General features: G+C 39.4%; 1 protein-coding gene across 1 annotated transcript; it reads left to right on the top strand.

Moving 5' to 3' along the window:
- Positions 1 to 4: 4 nt before the first annotated feature.
- CFAP57 (cilia and flagella associated protein 57) lies at positions 5 to 21,624 on the top strand (the record flags this gene model as incomplete). Its single annotated transcript, XM_010141608.1, has 21 exons — positions 5 to 172; positions 812 to 1,098; positions 1,283 to 1,463; positions 2,416 to 2,568; positions 3,635 to 3,774; positions 4,476 to 4,641; positions 5,034 to 5,147; positions 5,631 to 5,843; positions 6,413 to 6,586; positions 7,734 to 7,895; positions 8,368 to 8,523; positions 10,596 to 10,689; positions 11,572 to 11,762; positions 12,725 to 12,898; positions 13,999 to 14,157; positions 14,574 to 14,717; positions 15,833 to 15,949; positions 16,906 to 17,040; positions 17,124 to 17,267; positions 21,003 to 21,129; positions 21,419 to 21,624. Coding segments are annotated over 21 exons (3,405 nt in total), but the record flags the coding sequence as incomplete, so codon positions are not given.
- Positions 21,625 to 22,233: the final 609 nt, after the last annotated feature.

The raw sequence follows: 22,233 nt of genomic DNA, 5'->3' as shown, positions 1-22,233 counted from the left end.
CGCCGCCGAGCTGCCGGTGCAGGAGGCGGTGTCCCTGGCCTTCTCCCCCGACTGCCGGTATCTGGTGGCCGCCACCGTCCCCCCCGAGGCGCACCTCACCTACTGGCTCTGGGATAAGCAGCGGCTGATGGCGGCGGTCCGCATCGAGGCCCCGGGCAGCGGTGTCTGCCAGGTAACGGTACAGCTACAAGCAGCGCTGGGGTGAAGTACTCACTTCACAAGCTCAATTCCCTAAGAGAGGGGAATAACTGTAAAGACAACTGCTGTCTAAAGTCCCATTAAGCATGAAAAACAAGGTATAATACCCCTTCTATCCATCCTTCACATTGAGTGTTAAGATAGGTATTCCACTGTTTCACCAATAACCACCTAATTATGTGAATTAATATGCATAATGAGCAAGGTTTGCCTGAAATACAGAAATTTGGCATTGTCTCCTGGCCTTTATGAATGGATGATCCCACTTTTCAGGAAGCTTGCACTGGAAAAACTTGCTAATCAGCAGTACAGAGGTATTTTGACTTTACTTTTGTCATTTAATCCTGAAGAGTAGAGACAGCCTTCTCTGTGGTACTGCATTGTGGTTCAGATAGAATCTTAGCTTAAGTGAGTTAATGTATTTGTAGCATCATGTAAAACTGCAATATGTCATTATGATGATTATTTCATCATTATTTCTGTATGTTTCTATGACCCTTCTTCCCTTGTTTGTTTTCCTGTATCTGGTATTGGAATCTTCAGAACAGCTATAATATTTGTTTATTTGTGAACACTGTTATATAAAATAATTTCTCTCTCTTTTGTTCCATAGGTGAGCTTTAATCCTCAAGACAATGCACAGGTTTGTATCACTGGAAATGGCTTTTTTAAACTTTTTAAGTACGGTGAAGGAACTTTGAAGCAGGTGAATTTACAAAAGGGAGAGCCACAGAACTACTTGTGCCATGCCTGGCTGTCTGAGAAGGAAGTTATATGTGGCACTGACACAGGCAAACTTATCTTGTTTGAAACTGGAGAGCTGCACTGGGAGACAAGTGTAGAGTACAAAAAACCACCCAGGGAACTAGAAGAAGATGCGACAGCAAAAGAATATGAGAGGTACGTATATTAAATACTATCACCAATAGTTTCATGCTTTTGCATGCCGATTGGTTGCAGGCAACTAATTATTTAATTCTTGCCCAGTATATGAATGGGTTATACTATTTTGATTGCTGATGATATGAATCTTTTTGTTTTGTTCTTCTTTATTCTTAAGTCTTTATTCATTTCCTGTTTGCAGTTCTGATGTCTCTTCTGAACTGGCCTCTGAAGGTAATGGTTCACAACAGGATTCTTTGCCACAAGTATCTGCAGTTGCAGCTTATTCCAAAGGCTTTGCATGTTCATCTAGCCCAGGAGTTGTTCTTCTCTTTGAGAAGAGCACGGAAAAGGAAGTCTACAAGGAGAGTCAAGAAATCTGGGTAGGGAGAAAAAAGCTTTTCCAAGCAATTATGCAGAAGAGGCCTGTTTAGGGGAGCAGGGGTTGCTTCTGATTCAGTTATCAATAATAATTTTTAGTACATCTCTAAATTACATTCTAAGTATTAGCTAACGTCCCGGTGATGTCGAAAGGAAGAGAGTTGCCAGAAGTTACACTGAAAGTCAGTGACAGATGTCCTTTCGCAAGGTAGCTCTGCATGTTCCCACGTGTCAAATGTACTTTGAGGCTGCTGAACTGAAGGAAACCTTTAAGAAACGTTTAATTTTGGAGACTTTTGGAGCTAAGAAGTAGTCAACATCAGTTTTGAAGAACTGCGCTGCTTGTTTTTTTCCAAGGCAAAGCTTTTCTCCCCTCAGATATTTATTATAGCTGTCACGAGACTCGTGCACCTTTACCTTTAGATAGTGTAGTAAGATTTCTAACTGTTTGATAATGAGCCGTATGCATTGACTTACCTCAATACCCGGATAAGAACATGTAACTCGGATGACCTAGTCAAGCCTCCGAGCCCTGGGCCTAAAAGGTCTGATCTTCCCTATGCACGAGACCCTGTAATAAGACTGTTATCAATCTGAGTAATACATTGCAAAGAACTGTTATTCTGAAACTGCACTTTTCAGCAGTTTTCATTCTGACACTTGCTAGGGTTTTTTCCCAATGTTTTTCTGCTACCATTTTATTTAATTCAGTACTTAAGTTTACTGCTGAAATGTCCTCTGATACTTTTTTCAGCTGACATGTTATGGATAGTTTATCTTGTTTTCTATTCCCTGCCTAGCAGTAGTTATGTACTATTAAATATCCAAGTTGTCTTACTGATAGTATGTATATGCTTATTAGAGTAGCATTAAGCTGAAGTTTGTGTGTGTGTGCATGTCTACTACTAAACTGTGGAGACTTGGAATATCGCATGGGATTAATTTCTTGTGCAGCTTCCTCAGGACCAGTTCAGCAGTGATCCAGAAAAGTCAGGCAGACAAGACATTATATGTATATGCTTCAGCCCCTCTGAGAAAACGATGGTCGTTTACACAAGTAAAAATCAGCTTTACATGTTTACTATGCTCTCCACCAATCTTAGGAAGGTGAGTGCGATCTTATCACATGTCCATCGTGCCCAGTAAGGGGTGTATTCTAATGGCACAGGCTATTCAGTGTTGCTTTCTATGACGCATTCTTATAAAATCCATCAAATAGCATCTGAACTGTTAAAGCTCGTGATGTGAAGTGCTCTGCATGAGTCTCTGAGAGCTGTATTTCAGTAGTCCCTTGCTTAAGCATCCCTCCATATGAATACCTCAGGCTATTCAACAAAGTGATACAGGACACTGTCAAGACCATTTAAGGGTGTGTGACCCTTAAGTTGAAGTGCATAAGTAAGGCTTTAACAGAGAGACTTTTCTCATAGCTGTAGTAGTTCATTGCTCCACTGTAACATGCAGAAACTTTAATGCAACGATAAAGCTGGAACAGCCATGGGAAACTCATGTTACTCTAAAATAATAGATTTTGAAGTGCTAGTGAGAAGCGAAACTTCTTGTGAAGGACAAACATTCCCTTCTCATTCCTTCCTACTCTGAAGGAATTCAATAATACAAAGAACAAGAGATTATCATGAAATAGACTTGCATGGAGTTAAACACCTAACGTGTGTACAGGTGTATGGCAAACTCTTTACAGGAAGGGGCTTTGCAATTATGGGTCTTTTTTCTGCATGCAGAAATTTAATTGGTGATTCATTTCCAACATACACTAGCTGAACATCCTGGTTAAGCTGCTTATCACACAGCACTTGATTAATTTTTAAAATTTCTGTCTGACCAGAAGGTCTTGATTCTTGCAGGTGCTGTTTTATTTATCTAACTTGCATTTCTTTGGACACCTACAATTTTGTTCTGTTCCCACTAGTGTTTGAGAACTATAGAGCCTACATCTTCCCTACATCACATTTCTTGATTATTAATTGTAAGGTTAAAACTGGTTCTAGCATTGTTTCTGACATGGAAATGTTCGGACCAGTGCAGTGGAAGGATGAAGTGGTTTCCTCAAATCTATTGGATTTGTATGCAAAGAGCTGTGACAGATTTCTTACCTGACTTACTGCCTGCAGTGAAATGTTAGTGATTTTTTTATGTTCTCATTGCTTCTCAGGAGAAGGCAGCATATTTTGCTTATCTGAATTTCCCATTGCATTCTGCTTCGATCACTGGTCTGGATATCTGCATTTGGAAACCCATTCTTGCTACTTGTTCCCTGGATAGATCTGTCCGCATCTGGAATTACAAGATGAAGTAAAGGATTGTTTGTGTTTGTTATTACCTCTTGGGTTTTGTATAGTGCATTTAGCAGGCAACAGGAACAAGCTCATATGAATGAGAGTGTTGTTCTGGTAAAATTCTTGTGTGCTGTGGGATGTGAATGGTCTTACAGCATAATTTGGGGAATGTGAGTATGCAATGACTTTAAACCCAGTGCCAAAAGAATCCTAAGCCTTTTCTATTATGCCATTTTTATGTCAGACTTGACATGTGTTTTGGAAGAAAAAAATCTTCAGGAGTGTTTCATTCAGCTTTGTCTTAAGATATTGTTGTCCCATCTCCTCCTTCATAGCCATAGTTCTTAAGCAAAATGAGCAGCTTTTAAGCAGCTTTTAAGGTTCCATGAAGGGAGAGGATCAGAAAAACAAATCTCAGAAGAGATGTTTGTGTAGGTTTGCAATCAGAGTTCATTTAGCTTCTTCAGTATATTTCGGTAAACAAGGATCTGCTCTTGCACCTTCTACGCCTTCTCTGTGAATCAGAAAGTTAGATTTGCCTTTGTTTCTGGTAACATCTGTGTGTTCATTACTGAACTGAATGACAACACTCTCTCACAAGGACAAGGCAGAGTCAGATTGTAACTACAGGTGTCCTTGCTGGGTCGGATAAAGTCCTGTGAGGCGTGCATAGGGAGTTTGCACTACTCCACTCTGCGCAATGGTTTTCTCTTTCAGCACTTTGGAGCTGTATAAGGAATATCGAGAGGAAGCATATACAGTATCACTTCATCCCACTGGCCTGTTCTGTTTGGTTGGGTTTTCTGACAAGCTACGATTTATAAGTCTACTGTATGAGGACATGCATGTTTTCAAGGAGTTTGCTGTGAGAATGTGTAGAGAGGTAAGGAGTGGTGTAGAACTGAAATTGCGGAGTTATTGGAGGCAGAGTGGTGAAGGATATGACAGAAGTTAGAAACCTCTCCAACAGATCCTTGCAGGATTTAGCATATCAAAACACAGAGAAAACGATTCCAACTATTGGAAGAGAAGCCTGGAGGCCAATGCATAACAGTGGACCTGGAAAGCAGCAGAAGGGGTAGATTGCTCAGAAATACCCAAGGACTGAATTTTACAGGGGAAAGCACCAAGTAAGAAAGCAGTACGAGGCTTTTAATGTCATGGAGTTTTCTTTTTGTGTAACACTCAGATATTAGGGGATGTCATTGGAATTCAATGCATGAATATTTTTATCCACTGCATCTACAGCAATGGGTGGTTATGTTCTTTTCACAGTGCTCGTTCAGTAATGAAGGCCATCTTTTTGCTGCGGTTAGTGAAAATGTGATTCAAATTTATTCCAGCATCACCTTTGAGAATATTAGTAATCTGAAAGGACACAGTGGGAAGGTTAGTAAACAAATCCTATACAACTCATTAAAGTACGAACTAGTTGATAAGATGCATTTTGAAAAGGTGAAGTACAATTTTGGATCAGAAATGGGCCCCAAAATTAAAAATAGAATACAAAATTAGTTTTGTTTGGTCAAATGTCGATGTGCACTAGATACATCTAAAGAGTCTGTCCTTAAATGAAAGGTTAATGATGGGTGGGTGGCTGAACTGGGAAAAATATCCCAGTAATTATAAAAATAATATGTAGTACTCACTACTGAAATGAGCTTTTTGCTGACAGTGTGTTCACGAAGCACTTCTTACTGATTTTTCTTTTTTAAATGCTAAAATGGAATTTGTTGAGAAACATCTGGAGGTTTTTAAGTGAGCCTTAGAAGTATGATTCTAAAGTTGTCATGGATTTACCAGTAAAATGGCTCCATGCTGTATGTCTATAACCTGCACATCAGGCTCCTTGGTGTGTTTTGGTTTTGCCAGATACATGCAGTTAAATGGAGCGCAGATGATGCTAAAGTTGTCTCCTGTGACACACATGGTGCTGTGTATGAGTGGAACTTGATGACAGGTGAAAGGGAGTCAGAGTGTGTGCTCGAGTCCTGCATCTACAGCAGCATTGCCCTGTCTTCTGATGCCAAAATCATCTTTGCTGTTGGATCTGACCAAACTCTCAAAGAAATTTCAGAGTCTTCGGTGAGCTAACACTCTGAGCTTTTGCTAAATTCTCTGGGAAGGGTACTAGTGCTTTGGTTTCCTTATCATTCGTTTGGTGAGTAGGAATCAGTCTGGTTTTGTTAGCTGCAGTGTTTACTGACACTTTTCCTGTGTTCTTTTGTCATTTGCCATGAAACCTGAAATTTCGTATTTTTACAACTTTACTTGAATTTTATAACTTTATATGGATTTTTACTTGGCAGTATTGTATCAACTGGTTTGCTGAAGTACAAGCATATTCCATCTACAACTGTAAGCTACCTGCATTTTTTTTTTATCCAGAAAAGTAGTGAATTGTATGTGATGACAATTACGTCTTTCAGAAGTGATCAATGTGTGAAACTTGGCTTGAAAATTTTAGAGTGCCCATCTGTAAAGCTTAATACTATTTTCTGTTCATGGCTTTACTGCTATAGGCACGTAGTTTCTTTTAACTGTGTTATTTGGTGCAGGCAAAGGTAGGACAATTGCTTATGCAATAAGTAATCAAATAGTATTGTGGAACTAAATGTAATGGCAGAGTTTTGTGGTTTGTTTTTTTTTTTTAGATCCAGCATGAAGTGCCTGCTTTTGGTGTTGTTTATACTGCAGTAGCTGTTTCTCATTCTGGGCACATAGTATTTGTTGGTACATCTCTGGGGACAATTCGAGTTCTGAAGCACCCATTACCTTTGACGAGGGATTTCAATGAGTATCAGGCTCATGCAGGTGCTGTTGTAAAGGTAATGTACTTCCTTTTCCCTGTGATAACAGCTGCATGTCTCCTTCAGCGCTGATTCTCCTTCCCATTTCATAGCTTAGTATGTTAAAAATAAGGCTGAGTCTGCATGAGAGAATGAATATTACAGCATTCATAAAAGTCCTGCCTCTAGAAAGAGATATCACTGGATAAACTGTTGTTGGCTAAAAAGTGTCTTGCATCAGCGTATGTAACATGGCATATCCCCGTTGGAAAACTTTGATATAGTTCTTCCTGGAAAGAGGAAGATAAAATTATGCAGGCTTGAAAACCTCTTATGAAAATAGAAGGATGAATGAGATAAATTTATTAAGCACCTTGCTGCCAGGGTAAAGAGCAGAAGAGATTGCAGTGCTATTCTGCTAAGCAGACTGTATTTCTGACAGGCTAACAAACAGCAGCTGGGAGGTGGGGATGTGGTGTGTAGAGCCTGCAACTATGGAACATTTCAGTGCACTTTCCCCTGAAAGCCACATGTTCTGTCTTGTTAAGACTGTTCATAATTTTGGCATTTTAAGTATCACTGTCAAATACAGTACCTTGACTTAGAGTCCAACATTAGGCTATGAACTTGAGCTATTCAGTTCAATTATGCAGTTATCTACCTTCACCTCACTCACAAGCTGTGTCAGCTCCCAGGTATTCTATGCCAGGACACAGAGTCACATGAGGTCTGGAGGAGGTGTCAGCTGTTATTACTAGATAGTGGGTTTATTTGCAGATTCAGAAGAAAATGTTTGGCCATATGTTGATAAACTTCTCAAAGAAAAAGGCTAGTGTCCTTTGGAATTGTCATATAAATTGCCTGTCCATGCTATAACTGTCTAGAAGGTCTTTTCTGCTCCACATTTTAAAAAATCTTCCTTTTAAAAAATCTTTGAGAGCAGATCCAGTGTTTTCACAGGTTCTTCTTTTCTTTCTATCCCCTGTGGTCTGAACTGGAGTGGAGTTAGGATTAAAGGATATAATAAAAATGTTGCTAGTGGGGCTGTGATAATATTTCCACTGTTGACTTTCTGTGGTAGAAATGACAAGGAGTATGTAGGTCAGGAGAAAAATTTATATGAAATCAAACCGTGTCTCCATGCTTCCTTGTTTGTTCTATTACTTTGTTGTCTCTTCTTTCTAAGATGTCTGTAACAAATGATGACTTATTTCTGCTGACTGCCTCAGAGGATGGCTCTGTATTTATCTGGAAAGTGTTTGATGAAGGAGGTGGGATACTGAAACAGGAAAAGAAAGTTGAGTATGCTGAGGAAGTGCTGATCATGAGATCGGATATAGAAGAGAAGGTAGGAGGAGCAACCTGGGTAGATGAACTATAGACTTCCTGGTGTACAGCTTATGAGTTACATTTGCATGTTTGTGACTAGGCTGTTCCTCTATGGCCTTCTGTTTAAGAGGGCTTGCATGGCTTTTGTCATTAACAGAGGTTACAGCAAGTAGCTGCAGCTGCTTGTACTATGCAAACTGCATTGTATGAACAGTGAGAGTGGAGAAAAGTTTAGACTTTTCTCTAATACTTTCCCCAGTCTCTTGAAAGCAGTTTTAATGGAGTAGAGAAGTCAAAAGCTGCATTTTGATGTGTTTGTAAGATAGCAAAGGAACCTACCTTCTGGAATTTCTTCTTGGTCCACCTGTCTGAAAATTCTTTGCAAAGGCTGTCTTTCACAAATATGTGCATGTAAATAAAACATCCTTAACAAGCTGTTGCTGATGGCAAATAATCTCTCTGTTAAAAATTTCTCATCCATGTCCTAACAGAATCAAGCAGTGCTAGACCTGCAGACTCGTGTGAAAGAGCTACAGACAGAAAATTATTACCAGCTGCGTCTCAAGGACATGTACTGTAATGAAAAAATAAAGGAATTAGAAGAGACTTTCACTGCAGAAATAGACTCCTTTAAAACCAAACACCAGGTATTATTTATATTGCAGAACCAAATACCAAGAAATCTTTCACTGAGGAGTTGAGTATGAATGCTGTAAAGCATCTGAAAAATGAAGCTTTCCCTTCCAATAAAGATGTTCTTGATATTTGTAAAGCATGAAGCTACCTCTGAGTCAAGTATCTTGTAAGTACAAGGGAATGCAAGAGTTCTCCTAGGTATCTTGTAAGTATCTTCACATAAAACCAGTTCCAGCAATAAATGCTGCCTGAGACAAAGGATCAGTAAACTGTGTCAACCTTGAGTAGAAATAGGACTGTGCCTTAAAATCTCCGTCACATATAAGGTTGCAGTTGTTGCAGGATCCAACAATTATTATTCTTAATGCTGCCTTCTTTATGCCCTCTCTGGATAGCTTTTTTAGGAATGTCTGCAGAGGTGTCTTGCATACTTTTTGAAAATAGAAGTAAAATATATTCCCTGGGTTTCTTCTGTTCACGTGTTTATTGATTTCTCTGTGGTCATGAAGCAGGGCTTCCCTGAAAGGCAAAAGCCGCATTGCCAGTGTCTTATTTCTCTCTCTCTGTTAATTCTAGTCTGTCCATCTATCTGGTGCATGCACTAGTTTTCTGACCTGTAATTTGCTGTATTTCTGGACCCTTCCTAGAGTTAGAAGGCAAGTGATCAAATACCAATTTCTCTGGCAGAGGAAGATGGTTTGAAGTGAGAGATTACATATCACATGATTTGATTCTGTCAATGCCGTGTTCTTTTTGAGCTTTCGGGTTAATTATCCCATCCTGGTGATTTGTTACTGCTTATTTTATTGAGTTGTACATAGTCCCTTCAAGCAGTATTTCAGTGTGACTCCACATAGAGAAGGATTCCAGAATAAAAGCTTGCCAAGTTACTTACTAGTTTTATTATTTTATGGTCTTGTCATTTTCAAGGGCTCCTTTTGTACCTTTCTTGCCTTTGGCCCTACAAATGTTCTGGCATGTTTCTGATTTTGATTTTTTTGAGGAAGTTTAATTATTCATTGTTTTCTTTGAATAGTTCCTTAGGCTCTTTGGCTTTTCTCAGGGTGGCTTTTGCATTTAAGTAACCTGAGTTTTAGCCTATTTTTTTTTTTTCACTTTTGTGCAGCTTGACCTTTTACAAGAAAGCCATTTCACTTCTTACAGATTCCTCTACCTGTGTTTTATCTGTGCTGGTTTTCTTCTGGTTTTCAGGTTTTTCCATAGGTAGTGCTTGGCTATAGGGTTACAATAATCTCAGCTACAATGAAGCTTCTCTAGGCTTGTGAATTATAGGCTTGCAGGCAAATGCCTTTGAAGTTGAATAAAAGTTTTCTAGGCAGGTAAGTTATACTTCCTGTCCGAGTATCAGTATGTGTTAAGATTAAACTGGATGATTGGGAGAGGCTTGAGACTAACCTTTCTAGTTGCTGTGTTGGGCAGGCAAATGGCATATTTCTGCTTATGCAAGACCCATACAGTTGTTACGAGAAGAAAGTGAAAAAATTGTATCTACGGTATAATTCCCAGCTTCTCTGGGAAATTTCTTGTTCCCGTATTCTTGTTCCAGTTCTTTGTGTTTTTTAAGAAGATTAAGTCATTCGTAGTGGTAGTCAGACATTCCAAGCAATGGCATCGAAAACTCACTTTTGCTCAGGTTTATGTCATTCTATTCAAATGTCAGCGTCTTACGATCTAAAGGTTGCTTCAGGTGAGACAGGAAGCAGCTTGAACTTTAATATCTGAACAATTTGTGGAACTACAGATTCTCCTCAGGGAGGCACACAAAGAACTGAAGGCTTTTGTAGCTCACAAACTTTTCTTATTAGATTAGGATTATTCAGTACCATGTATTAGATTAACTCCATTTGCTACTTTCCCTTAGTTTTTCTTCGTTTTGTAATTTGTCCTAGCGGATTAACCTCTGGAGAACTTGGCTTAGTGACACAAGGCATCTGAATTTTGGTGCGAGACTTCAGTCATCAATTCTGATGTGTAGTCTTCCCCACTATGGGCAAGAGCACAAACAATTTGGATACTGATTTGCTTTCAAATTAAAATGTATTTTTCTTATTTTTTTCCCCAGATTTTACAGGCAGATAAAGAAAAACAGGAGCTACAACACCAATTTCAACTCTCTGAGCTGATGAATAAACACGCCAAGGAGGTGCAACAGCTAGGTTAGACTATAATAAATGTTTGTAACTAGGATCTGGAGGAATTACATAAGATTCGTACATAGTAAGTAATGTGACAGGGAGGAATTACTGGAGTCCAAGGAAAAATGCATGTATGTCCTACAGGTATTGCAGACCAAAGGTTTGTCTAAACTGCCGCACACACATGACCATGATGAGAATGTGCACATGGGTACTGTATCTTAGATGTTTGGGTTTTGAGATTAGTAGTTTCTTCATTTATCTTATAGCTGATAGTGAAGTCATGCAGTTCAGCAAGGAGGCTAATGTACAATGTACACAGCATGGAAATACCTGGACCACAGATTTGTAATCAAGATGAAACAGAAATACCACAAATTAGTACCAAAAATCAAGTCCATCCGTAAATGAATCCATTGCCAGCTCGTACTCTGTAACAGCTGTGCTTAAACAGCTCTCTCATGGTTGTCATCTCAAGGGAATGCCTAAATGCTGTTACTAATTTGTTGTAGTGGCAGAGTAGAGATTTTGGTGTAGGTTTTAGACTTGGAACAGAAGAACATTCTGTCCTGATGCAGCAAGCAGGGTTATAGCAGAATATTCAGAGACGCAACTGAGAAAGGTGAATGACAGCTTTGGAACAGACATTATTAGTGAAGTGGTGAGTAGAAGTAAGAGCAGGAAACTTAAGAGATGGTTTTCTGATGTAAAGTTTTGTGTGGCCGCAGAGGCTAAAACCTCTGTATATCTGATGAAGAAAGTGATGAAAGTGCTTCTTGTGTAACTTATTGCAACCATCTGCCAAAAAGACAGTGGAGAGGAAGTCTTTGATGTCTGTAGAAGGGTAGGATACACCTCTTTCTTCTGTTAGTTTTATCCATTCCATACGTTTCCTGTTACCAGAATCTGACAGTGTTCAGAAGCTCTTAATGGAAAATGAGAAGTACCAGGAGCTGCAAGTGAAATCCCAGAGGATGCAGGAGGAATACGAGAAACAGTTGCACAATTTGGAGGAAAGCAACAGCAGGGCTGTAAAGGAGCTAACAGAATGTTATGAGGAAAAACTTAATGAGAAATCTGTTCTGCTGAAAGAGGTAGGAAACTTGATTTACAGTTTGTATTATTGACTCAGTTTATCTCCAACTGTGATAAAATGTCCCTAGATTAGGAGATGTAGGCTCCCTCCATGCAAATCCTAATCTGCCTGTAACCTTGGGGAAATATGTTGACAGGCAGAATAATAGCGGGGAAAACTCAGCTGAGTTCCCAGCTTTTCTGCTCTTCATACCTTGAGTAAGTAACCTGCTGAGATTACTCTTCTTGGGCATTCTCACCTTCACCTCTCTTTCTCCTAGATCCAAGAATTCCTGTTTATTAATGTGGGTTAGATGATACATTTGCTGTAAGTGAAGAAAGACTCGATCACCTTGTTCTAGTGAAGAGATAACTTTTATAAAATAGCAAATTCCATTCCTGAGTCCCTGAGGTTCCTGCCTGCATAATTTAAGGAATAAAGAGAAATACCCTGAGTACTTCAGAAACTCCTGCACGTTGAGGTCAAAGACTTGGCTTGACGAAGGGCAGCCAGATACCTGATACTTATATATCTGAAGTCAATAAATTCTATCAACATTACTGTTTGTAGCCCTATATTGCAATAACGGCTTGGAAAGAATGGGAGGAATGAAGGTGAGAAGAGAGGAATACAGAGACTGATGTAAACCTGAGTGGTTATTGGTCATACTGCATCAGAAAGAGCAATTTTAAAAGATCTTCTCAAGTGTTACCCCTGGTTTTGATTTCTGCAGCCGGAAAAGGTTTGCTGATGTTGAGTATTTAGATCAGGTTCCTACTTTGAAGCATCCAAGCCTTAAGAATTTTTTTAAGAATAATTTTTAATGTTTGTCTTAACAGTTTTTAAAGTTACTTTAGTACCCTAAGAAATTAAGTTACCTTAAATAACATTGCTGCAATTGAAGAGTTCACTGAATATAGATACTCACAGGAGAAACAGTCTCTTACTGTCTTCTCTAATGTTTGCTTTCCTTAACTCCAGACAGAGGAGGATATGAAGCAGCAGCTTCAAGCACATGAAGAAATTAAAAAACAAATTGAAGAAGATGGAGACCAAGAAATCCTGGAAATCAAAATCAAGTATGAGAGATGGCTCTTGGAAGAAAAGGAATCAAACCAGCAACTGAAAGGAGAAATAGGAGTCGTGAATAAAAGGGTATCTCTTTATTTTTTGATAGGATCAGACTTGCACGTGGAGACCTATAGCTGAGGATTTAATGTGATTAATGGCATGGCTATTTAGTCTGTAAATTTAGTCTGTAAATATGTGACGTTTCATATGAGAACAGTAGCCCCTTCTTGCATCGGTTTGTTTTAGAATATTTGGGCAGAAGAAGAAGCTGTGTGCTGATTGTACTGCTGATACGATTAGAGGCAGATGAAAAAGGAGGTGGGGTTTTATTAGTACACATTCTTTAACTTGCATAGTTTTAAATTATAAGGAATAATATTGTTCTTCCTACAATGGGAAAAAAGTGAACCTTTTCATTTTTCCAAGATCTAATGTGTTACCTGTTAAAAAGTGCTTATTGCATTGAATGAAGCAGTATTTTTGTGTTTCGTATGCATCATCACCTTTGGTTTTACTAGGATTTTTAAGAAGACATAAAACCTTTCAGCTCTTTTACTGGCTGGGTATTACATTTACCTAAGGATGTTCTTTTCATCTTTTTCATTATCTATCTGGAGACAGAGAGGTTCTCTTCTTTCATACCCTCTATTATCATGGTACTGTCTTCAGTTCTGTTGTCTTTAGACACCAGGAATTTCTTCGTGGATCCTCGCAGTTTGACCAGCATCATTTCTTCATTCCAACTTTCTTGACTTCACAGATTGTAGTACTGAGGTGGGGATCTTGAAGGTACCCAAGATCTATGAACTAGGCACCCTTCCAGTCCACTTTTGACATCTTTAGAGAGCTGTAACAAGTGGTTGCCTTAAAGTAATTCTCCATGGCTTGAGTGTTATTTGAAGCTGATGCTTGAGTGTAATATCCATTCCTTTCTTGCTTCTGGGTGCAAATTCTTTTGATTCCTTATAGTGCAGTGAGTATTCTGTCAGAATATACAGAAAATGTAAAAATGTATATTCAACCCCCTTTTGAGTAACAGGTATTTAAGTGGTGTGATGCTCCATCATATCATAATTTTGATATCCTTTATCCCACACTGTCTGCAAGATAGCCATCCTACTCTGTAAGTTAAGTTGCACACAGCTTTTGGAGACTGTAACATTCTTACTTGTTTTCCTCTCTAGTTGAACAGCCTACAGAAAGAGCTCAAGGAACGAAATAGGGACACTGAGGAAATGAGACTGGAACAGCAGAAACTGCAAGGCATCATTGAGTCACTGGAAAAGGACATCATGGCACTGAAGGAGGAGATTCAAGAGAGAGCTGACACTATCCAAGGCAAAGTGAGAAACTGGACAGCTGGCTGAGATCGAAGTCACCCTGTCTTCATTTAATACAGATATTTATTTTAATAGTATTCTGTTGTGATAATATCACATGACTGTAAACTCAGTTTTAACTTAAAGAATTTGTGATCTTTAGTTTGGGATTTTAGTTTTTAGTTGACATTCTAAGCTTTTCTTGGGGAGCTCAAGTTCAGGATGTTGAGCTTCTCATGCCCTGTTCCGAGATATGTAGATGGCTCTCTGCATTATTTGCCCCCTCCCTTCCCACCCAATGTGTGTACATGTGCAACGGAAGTTCAGCCTTCCACTCGGTCAGTGACCGCTGGTTTTGCCTCTACCGTATTTGTGCCTTGTCCTAGGGATCTCTTTGAGAGTCTGTGTCTGATTCAGATCTCTGTGTGTATTTCTCCCAGGAGAAGCATATATATGACCTAAAAAAGAAAAATCAGGAAATGAGCAAGTTCAAGTTCATACTGGATTATAGAACAGAGGAGTTTAAGAAGCAAATAGAGACACGTGAAAATGATATTAGAACAATGAAGAAGCAGATCCGAGAGGTAACACTCTCATTTGACCTTCACTACTAAGCACTATGTTGAAATACAAAGATAACTTTGCAAGTCCCATAGAAGACTCCACACTGTTTGTTCTTTGACTTTTGAGGATGCACGACACTGATTCTATACAGATAGTAAAAATACGCGTGCACCATAGCTGCCATTTAATTTTCTATCACATGCTACCAGTGATCAACACAGTTGTTTAAGCTCCTGTTTCAGAATTTAGTTCCAGACTCTGATAATATCAGCTTTGCTTAAAAATAGATCTTGTCCTTATGTGGTAGCCCTCCACTTACTCTGTAGAGTTTGCAAGACACTGCCTTTACTGATCTAGAGGAAGAGAAGGAACTTCTCTCAGAAAACTTGCAGATTTATGCAAACATAACTCTGTTTAGGTGTCAGGTACACGGAGAAATTACTTTCCATCCTTGAAAAATTTCCATGTCTTTATACTTAGCTTGCAGCAAATTAATTGAGGCAACTTATTTATGATAAAAACTTACTGTGATGTCTCCATAGGACTATGGTAACATAGCTCATCAGTGACCTATTAGTTTTCATAAGTCTGTTTATTGAGAAGAAAAGTCTTTTAAATAAAATGCATACTAATTAACAATCTGTATGTACGTCAGACTAGCATGATGAAAGTACTGTTCTGTATTCTGGTCACCATCTTACACCAGTAAATGCTGTAGTACCCATATTGCTTTTTTCCCTTGTGTTCTACTATGTATCCACAGCTTTTTAATGCATTTGTTTTTCTGCAGTATCATGTTCTTCTTATTGTTGCATTTACTCTTTTCAGTATTGACTGGTAATTTACATCTCACCCATTTTTATCTAGGTGCAACAGTAAAGCTCCAGTTCAGCTGAAGGAAATTAGGGGGAACCACATCACTTAAATACTCGTAACTCGAAAGGGAGTTGAATGTCCATTTTTCTGTATGTTCTGACAGAGGGCAGTGTTGTTCCAAAATTTTTTCATGTTGTAATTTGACCTGAAGAGGGATTTACTCCCTCAAGTCTGTATTTTCAGTCTCTGGTTTTCCTGTTATGTGTTGTTTTTTCATGTCTCCTTTTAGTCCTGATTTCCTGCTCCTGCTTCCTTTCAGATGGAGGGGGAGCTGGAACGATTCCACAAGGAGAGCACACAGCTGAAGCTGAACATCACTCAGCTGCAACAGAAACTAAAGGCAACTGATTGCGAGATACACAGAGAGAGGCAGAAGGTATGGGGTACCTCCACTGTGCAGGTCCTCCATAATGAATTTTGTCAGGACAGAACACTGCAGAAACATTAAACTGGGCAAACAGGTTCTTCAGGGATACTGTGTCCAAGGATCAGGTGGGTCTCTGGTCAGTAGGGACAAAGGCAGAAAACTTCAAAACCTGCAGCCAGGTTAGAGAGTTGATGTTAAAAAAAATCCAATTATTTATGTGTCAGTTTGTTCAACCAGTACATGTTCTCCTGGGTTTAACAGAGCAGTGAGGGAAATGCTTAACTGACTACCCCCTCCTGCCCACACTTGAAATCTGGGGACACTTGACCTAAACGGAAGCAACGCATAGACTACGACATACAATATGTAGGCCTTAGTAAGATGAAATGAAGGGTGGGCTTATTAATGGAAGAAGCAAGACCCCTTGTATTTGACAGCAAGACATGAGGGAGGAAAAGGGACTACATGTGAACATGAAGGAACTTAGCAGGCAGTGCGGGACTGAGGAAGCAGGTAGAGGGGCCTGGTAGAAATCAAGTGAGAACGAGAAGGCAAATGATGTGAAATGTTGTGCATGTGTCTGTGTTTTGTCCCTTGCCTTCTCTCATTAACTGTTCATCTGTTGTTGCTAAATAAGGGTAAGGATGGTTGGGGATGGCAGTCGTGATAATAAGCCATTGTTTTGCAGATGAGATCTCTGGATGCAGGCGCTTACATTACCTAATGCAACCTAACCTAGGTGCTACCTAATGCACCTTGGATTATTATTACTGCTAGAACTTCTCACTGCTGTTCGACATGTAGTGCTCACTTCCCCAGCGGGTTTTTTAATGAAATATTTTTTCTAAACTAAGTGGAAGTAAAGTATATGAGAGCTTTTGCCTGTTCTACTAGACTTTCTAGAAGATTGCACGATAGAGTGCTCTGATGAGCAAAATAAGAATGTATCTACATCATTCTTGCAGAAGCAAAATATGGAAACTCTCATCAAGCGATTTAAAACCGATCTTCATAATTGTGTGGGCTTCATTCAGGATTCCAAAAAAATGAAGGATGGGATCCGTGAGCTCTATGCCAAGTATGTGCAGCAATCAGACTTGGTGAGTCAGGGCATTTGCCTTGTCCTTGCAGATGGATTTTTTTGGTTGTGTAATTACTGAGGCAACATGCTGTGCCCCCTCAGGTGGAGACTGAGGCAGTAGACACAGATTTGCAGCAGGAGTACATGAGACAGCGAGAGTATCTTGAGAGGAATTTGGCAGCTTTAAAAAAGAAGGTAGTGAAAGATCAGGAAATCCACCAAGCTTCTTACAGGCGCATCCTGCAGGTAATAAGCCTTTCCTTGTGGTATGGAGAGGGAAAAAGGAAGCAGCTGCACGAAGAGACTTTAGTAGCCTTACCCCTGTGGTTTCTTAGGACTTTGAAACAATTTTGGTTTGCTTCTTCACCAGAAACTCCTAAGTTTTTCAAGTGTTTCCATTCAAGAATAGTATTAATTGAGCTACGAAGGTTCTGTAATTTTCCAGTCAAAAAGAGCAAGTTCTCTGAAGTCAAAAATTGTTACTGTTTTGCAGATACTTTCGTTTATCTCCCATTCCCTAATGTAAAAGGAAATAGGTTATCTCTGGTGCCTGGATATTTTTTAAGCAATGTACTTACTTTGTATTTCAAACAGTGCTTATAATTACCATCATAGTCAGTTTGCACCTGTCTGACTACCAGGCTGTGCTTGCTGTGTGGTAGTGTTTAGGAAGTAATTTTGAGGAAGAAAAGAAGAAAAATTTACTTTCTTCGGCCACATAGTGCCATGCCCACTGGTCTGAATTCAGAAGACCTTTCTGCTTTTCACATCTGCGTTTTTTGAGGAAGTTCAGAAACACATGATGAATATGCATATTCGTACCAAGATCTCTTGCTCACAATCCTTGTTCCTTGCAAAACAAGGTAAATTTGTGGCTGTGGGGGCCAAAAATACAATTCCTTTTTGTCTGGAGCAAGAGAATCTAAACAACGAAACAACCTACGAGGGCAGCTCTTTTACAGTCTCTTCTTACCATGACCTCCTTCTGCTCAGTCAGCATTTCCTTTTCCCCTGACTAGCCCTTTCTTCGTTGTTGCTTTATTATGCTTCCTCAGGATCATTAGACCTCAGTCCCATCCTAAGTCATCTGTTCTGCTATTTATTCATAGTGCTTCTTCAGGCATAGGCAGCAGCATTCTCTTTCTCTAGCCCTGTTTTAATTTTTTCACTCCTTATGTGAGTTAGATGTTTCCTTCGGCACAAAAGGCTTCAGAAAATAACCTGAAAAGTTTCCTTGCTGGAATAGGGTGACAGATGGTGCTCATAATGATAATACTTTATGACTTGGATCAGTAAGCCTGACATGAAATGATGATTAAAACCAAATTAATAAAACATCTGGAAGATTAAGATATCAAAGGTTCTAACCAGCCTGATTTCTTCAAAGAAAAAGCAGTTCTCTGAATTCCAGTAGATTAATGAGACTTTACAGCCAGGAGGAACTATCTTGGTCTTCCAGTCCTTCACAGGTGGCTTTTAAGACTAGTTTAAACAAACTTCTGTCAGGATTTGCTTTGAAAAAGTAAATGACATCTTGACAGCCTTCTAGCTCTGTATTTCTATTACTCCTCAGTTATGCTTACATTTTCAGAGCTGTGCATTCCTCTTTGAGTGACTGCTCATAGGTACTATTCCACTAGTGACTGCTGCAACGGGTTATTAGAACTGTCAAGATAATTTTAATTATTCGTAACAATTGGCAAGTTGCTTGTTAAACTATAGTTTTCCCTCCAGCCTTCTGTATTTGTAACGGTTTCTTTGTCACTTGGATACATAACAGACACACTGAATAATCTTGAAGTAATGCTGCTTGAACTGAAGCATATACAGGGTGACCTTTTCTATAATTTGTCCTACCTGTCTCTGACAATCAGCACTGTAGGGACTTCCTAGGATGTAGATTGCATCCAGACATCATATGCAGTTGTACCTGATAGCCTCTATGAATTTGATCAATCCCTTTTCTGAAACAACTGGTATTTTGCCACAGTATCCCATGGCAATGACTTTTACTGTGAACATTTATTTTAATCCATTGCATGATCATTGGGTTGCAGTGCAAACTTTCTGACAGGATGCAAGGACTGAATTAAAGCCTAATCTCTCTGGATAGCATGCCTCTTCAGAAAAATATTATCAGTGTCAACCAGCAGCTTTTTTTGCACCCAGCAAACCAAACAAGACATTTCTACATAGTCCTGATTGCCTCATACAAGGTACTGTGTATCATACTGTCTAACAGACCAAAAGCAAGATCCCCATTTGATAGCAGCATTCAGCCACTTGGAGTACACTTACAAAGTTGTTCATGGCTAAAGTACACCTAAAAAGAAATGCTGTGACCTAACCCTAAAAGCTAGTCAAAAGAAAATTACCCTGACTGATTCTTGGAAGTTATCCTCTCAAGTGTCCCTTTCAGGATCAAGCTCTGGGATAAATGCGTAACAGTCAAACTTCAGGCTGTCTGAGCTCACCAACTCGTGCTGCATTTATAGTCCAACACAACCACGGCAAGAACAACTGTTCCTGCCCAATGAGTTCAGACCTTTATGCATCCCACAATCTTCCTTCAGTCAATGACTTTCAGCTGAGAGGAAACTAAAGCACAGTTGGTGTAGTTGTTTTAGTGTGAAGTAGTGCTGCCAACTTGAGTGTATCTTTAGACAGGTAATTGCAGTAAGCCTTGAACTTTGTTACTCGCCACTTTTGAGATGTGTGCTGCCAGTACTTTATAAGTACACTGTAAGGAACTAAATCATATGCCTTGCATAAATCTCTTATGGCAACATAATTATCTCTATCAACCAAAATTATGATTTTTAAAAAATCAAGATTGGAAGACACCTTTTTCATAGGAAAATGTCATTAATCCTTGTTCTTAAGTCCTGTTGATTTATTGAGTTTCTTATTGCTTGAGACTGGTATTGAGGTACCCAAAGCATGCCTTTTGACCATTTATCTTCTTAAAATAATACCATTTATAATGAAGTTCCAGGGGTTGGAACAGTGCTGCATTCCAAAACTTGTAAAAAACCAGGACAGGTAGATGAAATCGTTGCTATTCTTGGTTCAGGTGTGGTGGCAGCTGTTTAACATTTGCACTAGCTGTTGATGCGATAAGGTATTTCACTGTCTTTATAAGAGGCAAATACACAATCCCACTTCTCTTGAATTCATAAAAAAAGCATTTATGTAACGGTGCTTCTGCTTTTGAATCATGAGCAACAGTATTATCATCCTTCACTAGGATTAGGCCGTATAGTTTTTGCTGAAGTCTTTGAATCTGTTGCAACAATGGGTAAAGTACATTCACCAGTACTTTCACAACTCCTCCAGCAAGATGCTTTGTGGTAGGCTATTAAAAAAATAAGAAGATTGAACTTTTATGGGTTGAAAACTGACAAAGAACAAAAGATGAATACATGGCTAACTTTTCCTCATTGCAGCTTGTTAGCAGTAGATATCTCAAGTGTCCATATGCTTTATAAATTTCTTAGTATTTTGGAAGGGGTGTTGGAAAGTGATGTCAGTCAGAACTAATGAAGAGGGCTTTGAAGAACTGCAAGGAGATACAGATAATTTAAGTGAAGATGCACAGAGTGTCAAATAAAAAGCAAAATAATATACTGGAGGGAGAAATGGCAATTCTTCATATTAATTCTGAATTAATTGGATCAATCCAGCAAGAGACCTGAGCTTTCCTGTGAAATTGGTAAGGAAGAGGATACCTTGGAGTGCAGCTGCAGTCAGAAAACAAAAGTAATATTAACTTATTGAACTAACGTGGTTTGAATACTGTCATGTTTTATGTGAAAGCTACCATGGCCTTATCTGAAATGTTGTGCGCTCTGCTGATTGCCCAGTATCTTCTTACAATGCTGATTCTATACTGTCCAGTGTCCTCCCCAGTGATATGAAGATACATATTGCTGAGCCAGATAGTACCTGTGCTTTTCCTCATAGGGCATACTGTTTTTGCAGGAAAATGTGAGTCTGATTAAGGAAATTAATGACTTGCGTCAAGAACTGAAGGTGGCCCATGCCAAGGTACAGGACCTCCAGTCAATACTAAGATTAACCAAGAAAAAACAAGCAATTCAAGACACAGGTGAATAGTACTGCTTGTATGTTTTTCAATACTGTCAGTACTCATTCTAGAAGTCCTTTCTGTTGTTGGTGACCAATTCTATTGCTGTCTCCATATCATTTCAGCTTCTCTGCCTGGTGGTACCTGATATATTGTAATGCTAGTTGTAGAAGATGCTAAATACTGCAGAATCTTACTATTTCACTCTTGTCCTTCATCCTTGAAAGATGTCATTCCTTGTTCATGCCCAAGAACTCTGTGAGCTGGACCTTTGTTACTCTGCTCTATCCTCTCTGATTTTATCTTCTAGCTCCCTCCTGTGAACCGCTGTCCTGCCCAGCTGTCCCAAGGTTGAATGCAGAGAAAGAAAGTGAGAAAATCATAGAAATGCAGCAGCTAGAAATTCAATACCTGCGAGGCCAAATCCAGGAGAAGGGCAAGTTCAGCCAGCCTCTCCTAGAAAGAAATCTTCCTAAGCTGGATCTGGAAAGAAGCTACAAGGCACAGCAAGAGTGACCTGGTTCAAGGATGCTTTACATTATTATATTCTCCTGGCAAGATCAGAAATGCAACAGCATAGATTAGACTTCCATGATCCTATACTCTTCCACTGAAAGCGTTTGGGCAGCATTCATTGCTCTGAACACAATGCAGCAACCTTCACTCTCTTCTACTTTCCTAGGCTCTGTCCTTTCCATGAGGCCTAGGAGCCAGGAGAAAAAAAATAAATTTGTGTTACTGCAAGACTGATCTTTGTGCCTTTGAGCTAAGGCAGGCGTGCACCTTTCTCCTGAAAAATAGCCAGTCCTAGTTCAGAAATGCTGGTCAAACTCTGTAAGCATTTTCTGCTAGAATTCTGGTTTGGTGTCATTCTGCTGCAAGTAATCAACATCAGCCTTTTATTTTCCAGTACTGAATTTCCTGTGTCCACACAAAGGACTGCCTGCACTTAAGACAGATGTCAGTGTTGTTCCAAACAGGTATCCAGTCACAGACTAAAAATCAATTACCTTGTGAGGACAACCTTTGACTAGTGGTCAAGCACACCTGAACTAGAGCCCTTGCTCAAGCCTCTGCCTCCTGTCTAGAGATGTGTTGTCTCGGTTTTTACAATCATTTCAGCAG

Source organism: Buceros rhinoceros, unplaced genomic scaffold, assembly GCF_000710305.1.
Source record: "Buceros rhinoceros silvestris isolate BGI_N320 unplaced genomic scaffold, ASM71030v1 scaffold24208, whole genome shotgun sequence".
Classification (NCBI taxonomy): domain Eukaryota; kingdom Metazoa; phylum Chordata; class Aves; order Bucerotiformes; family Bucerotidae; genus Buceros; species Buceros rhinoceros.
The sequence above is the reverse complement of the archived record's forward strand: the minus strand, read 5'-3'. Positions and strand labels throughout refer to the sequence as shown.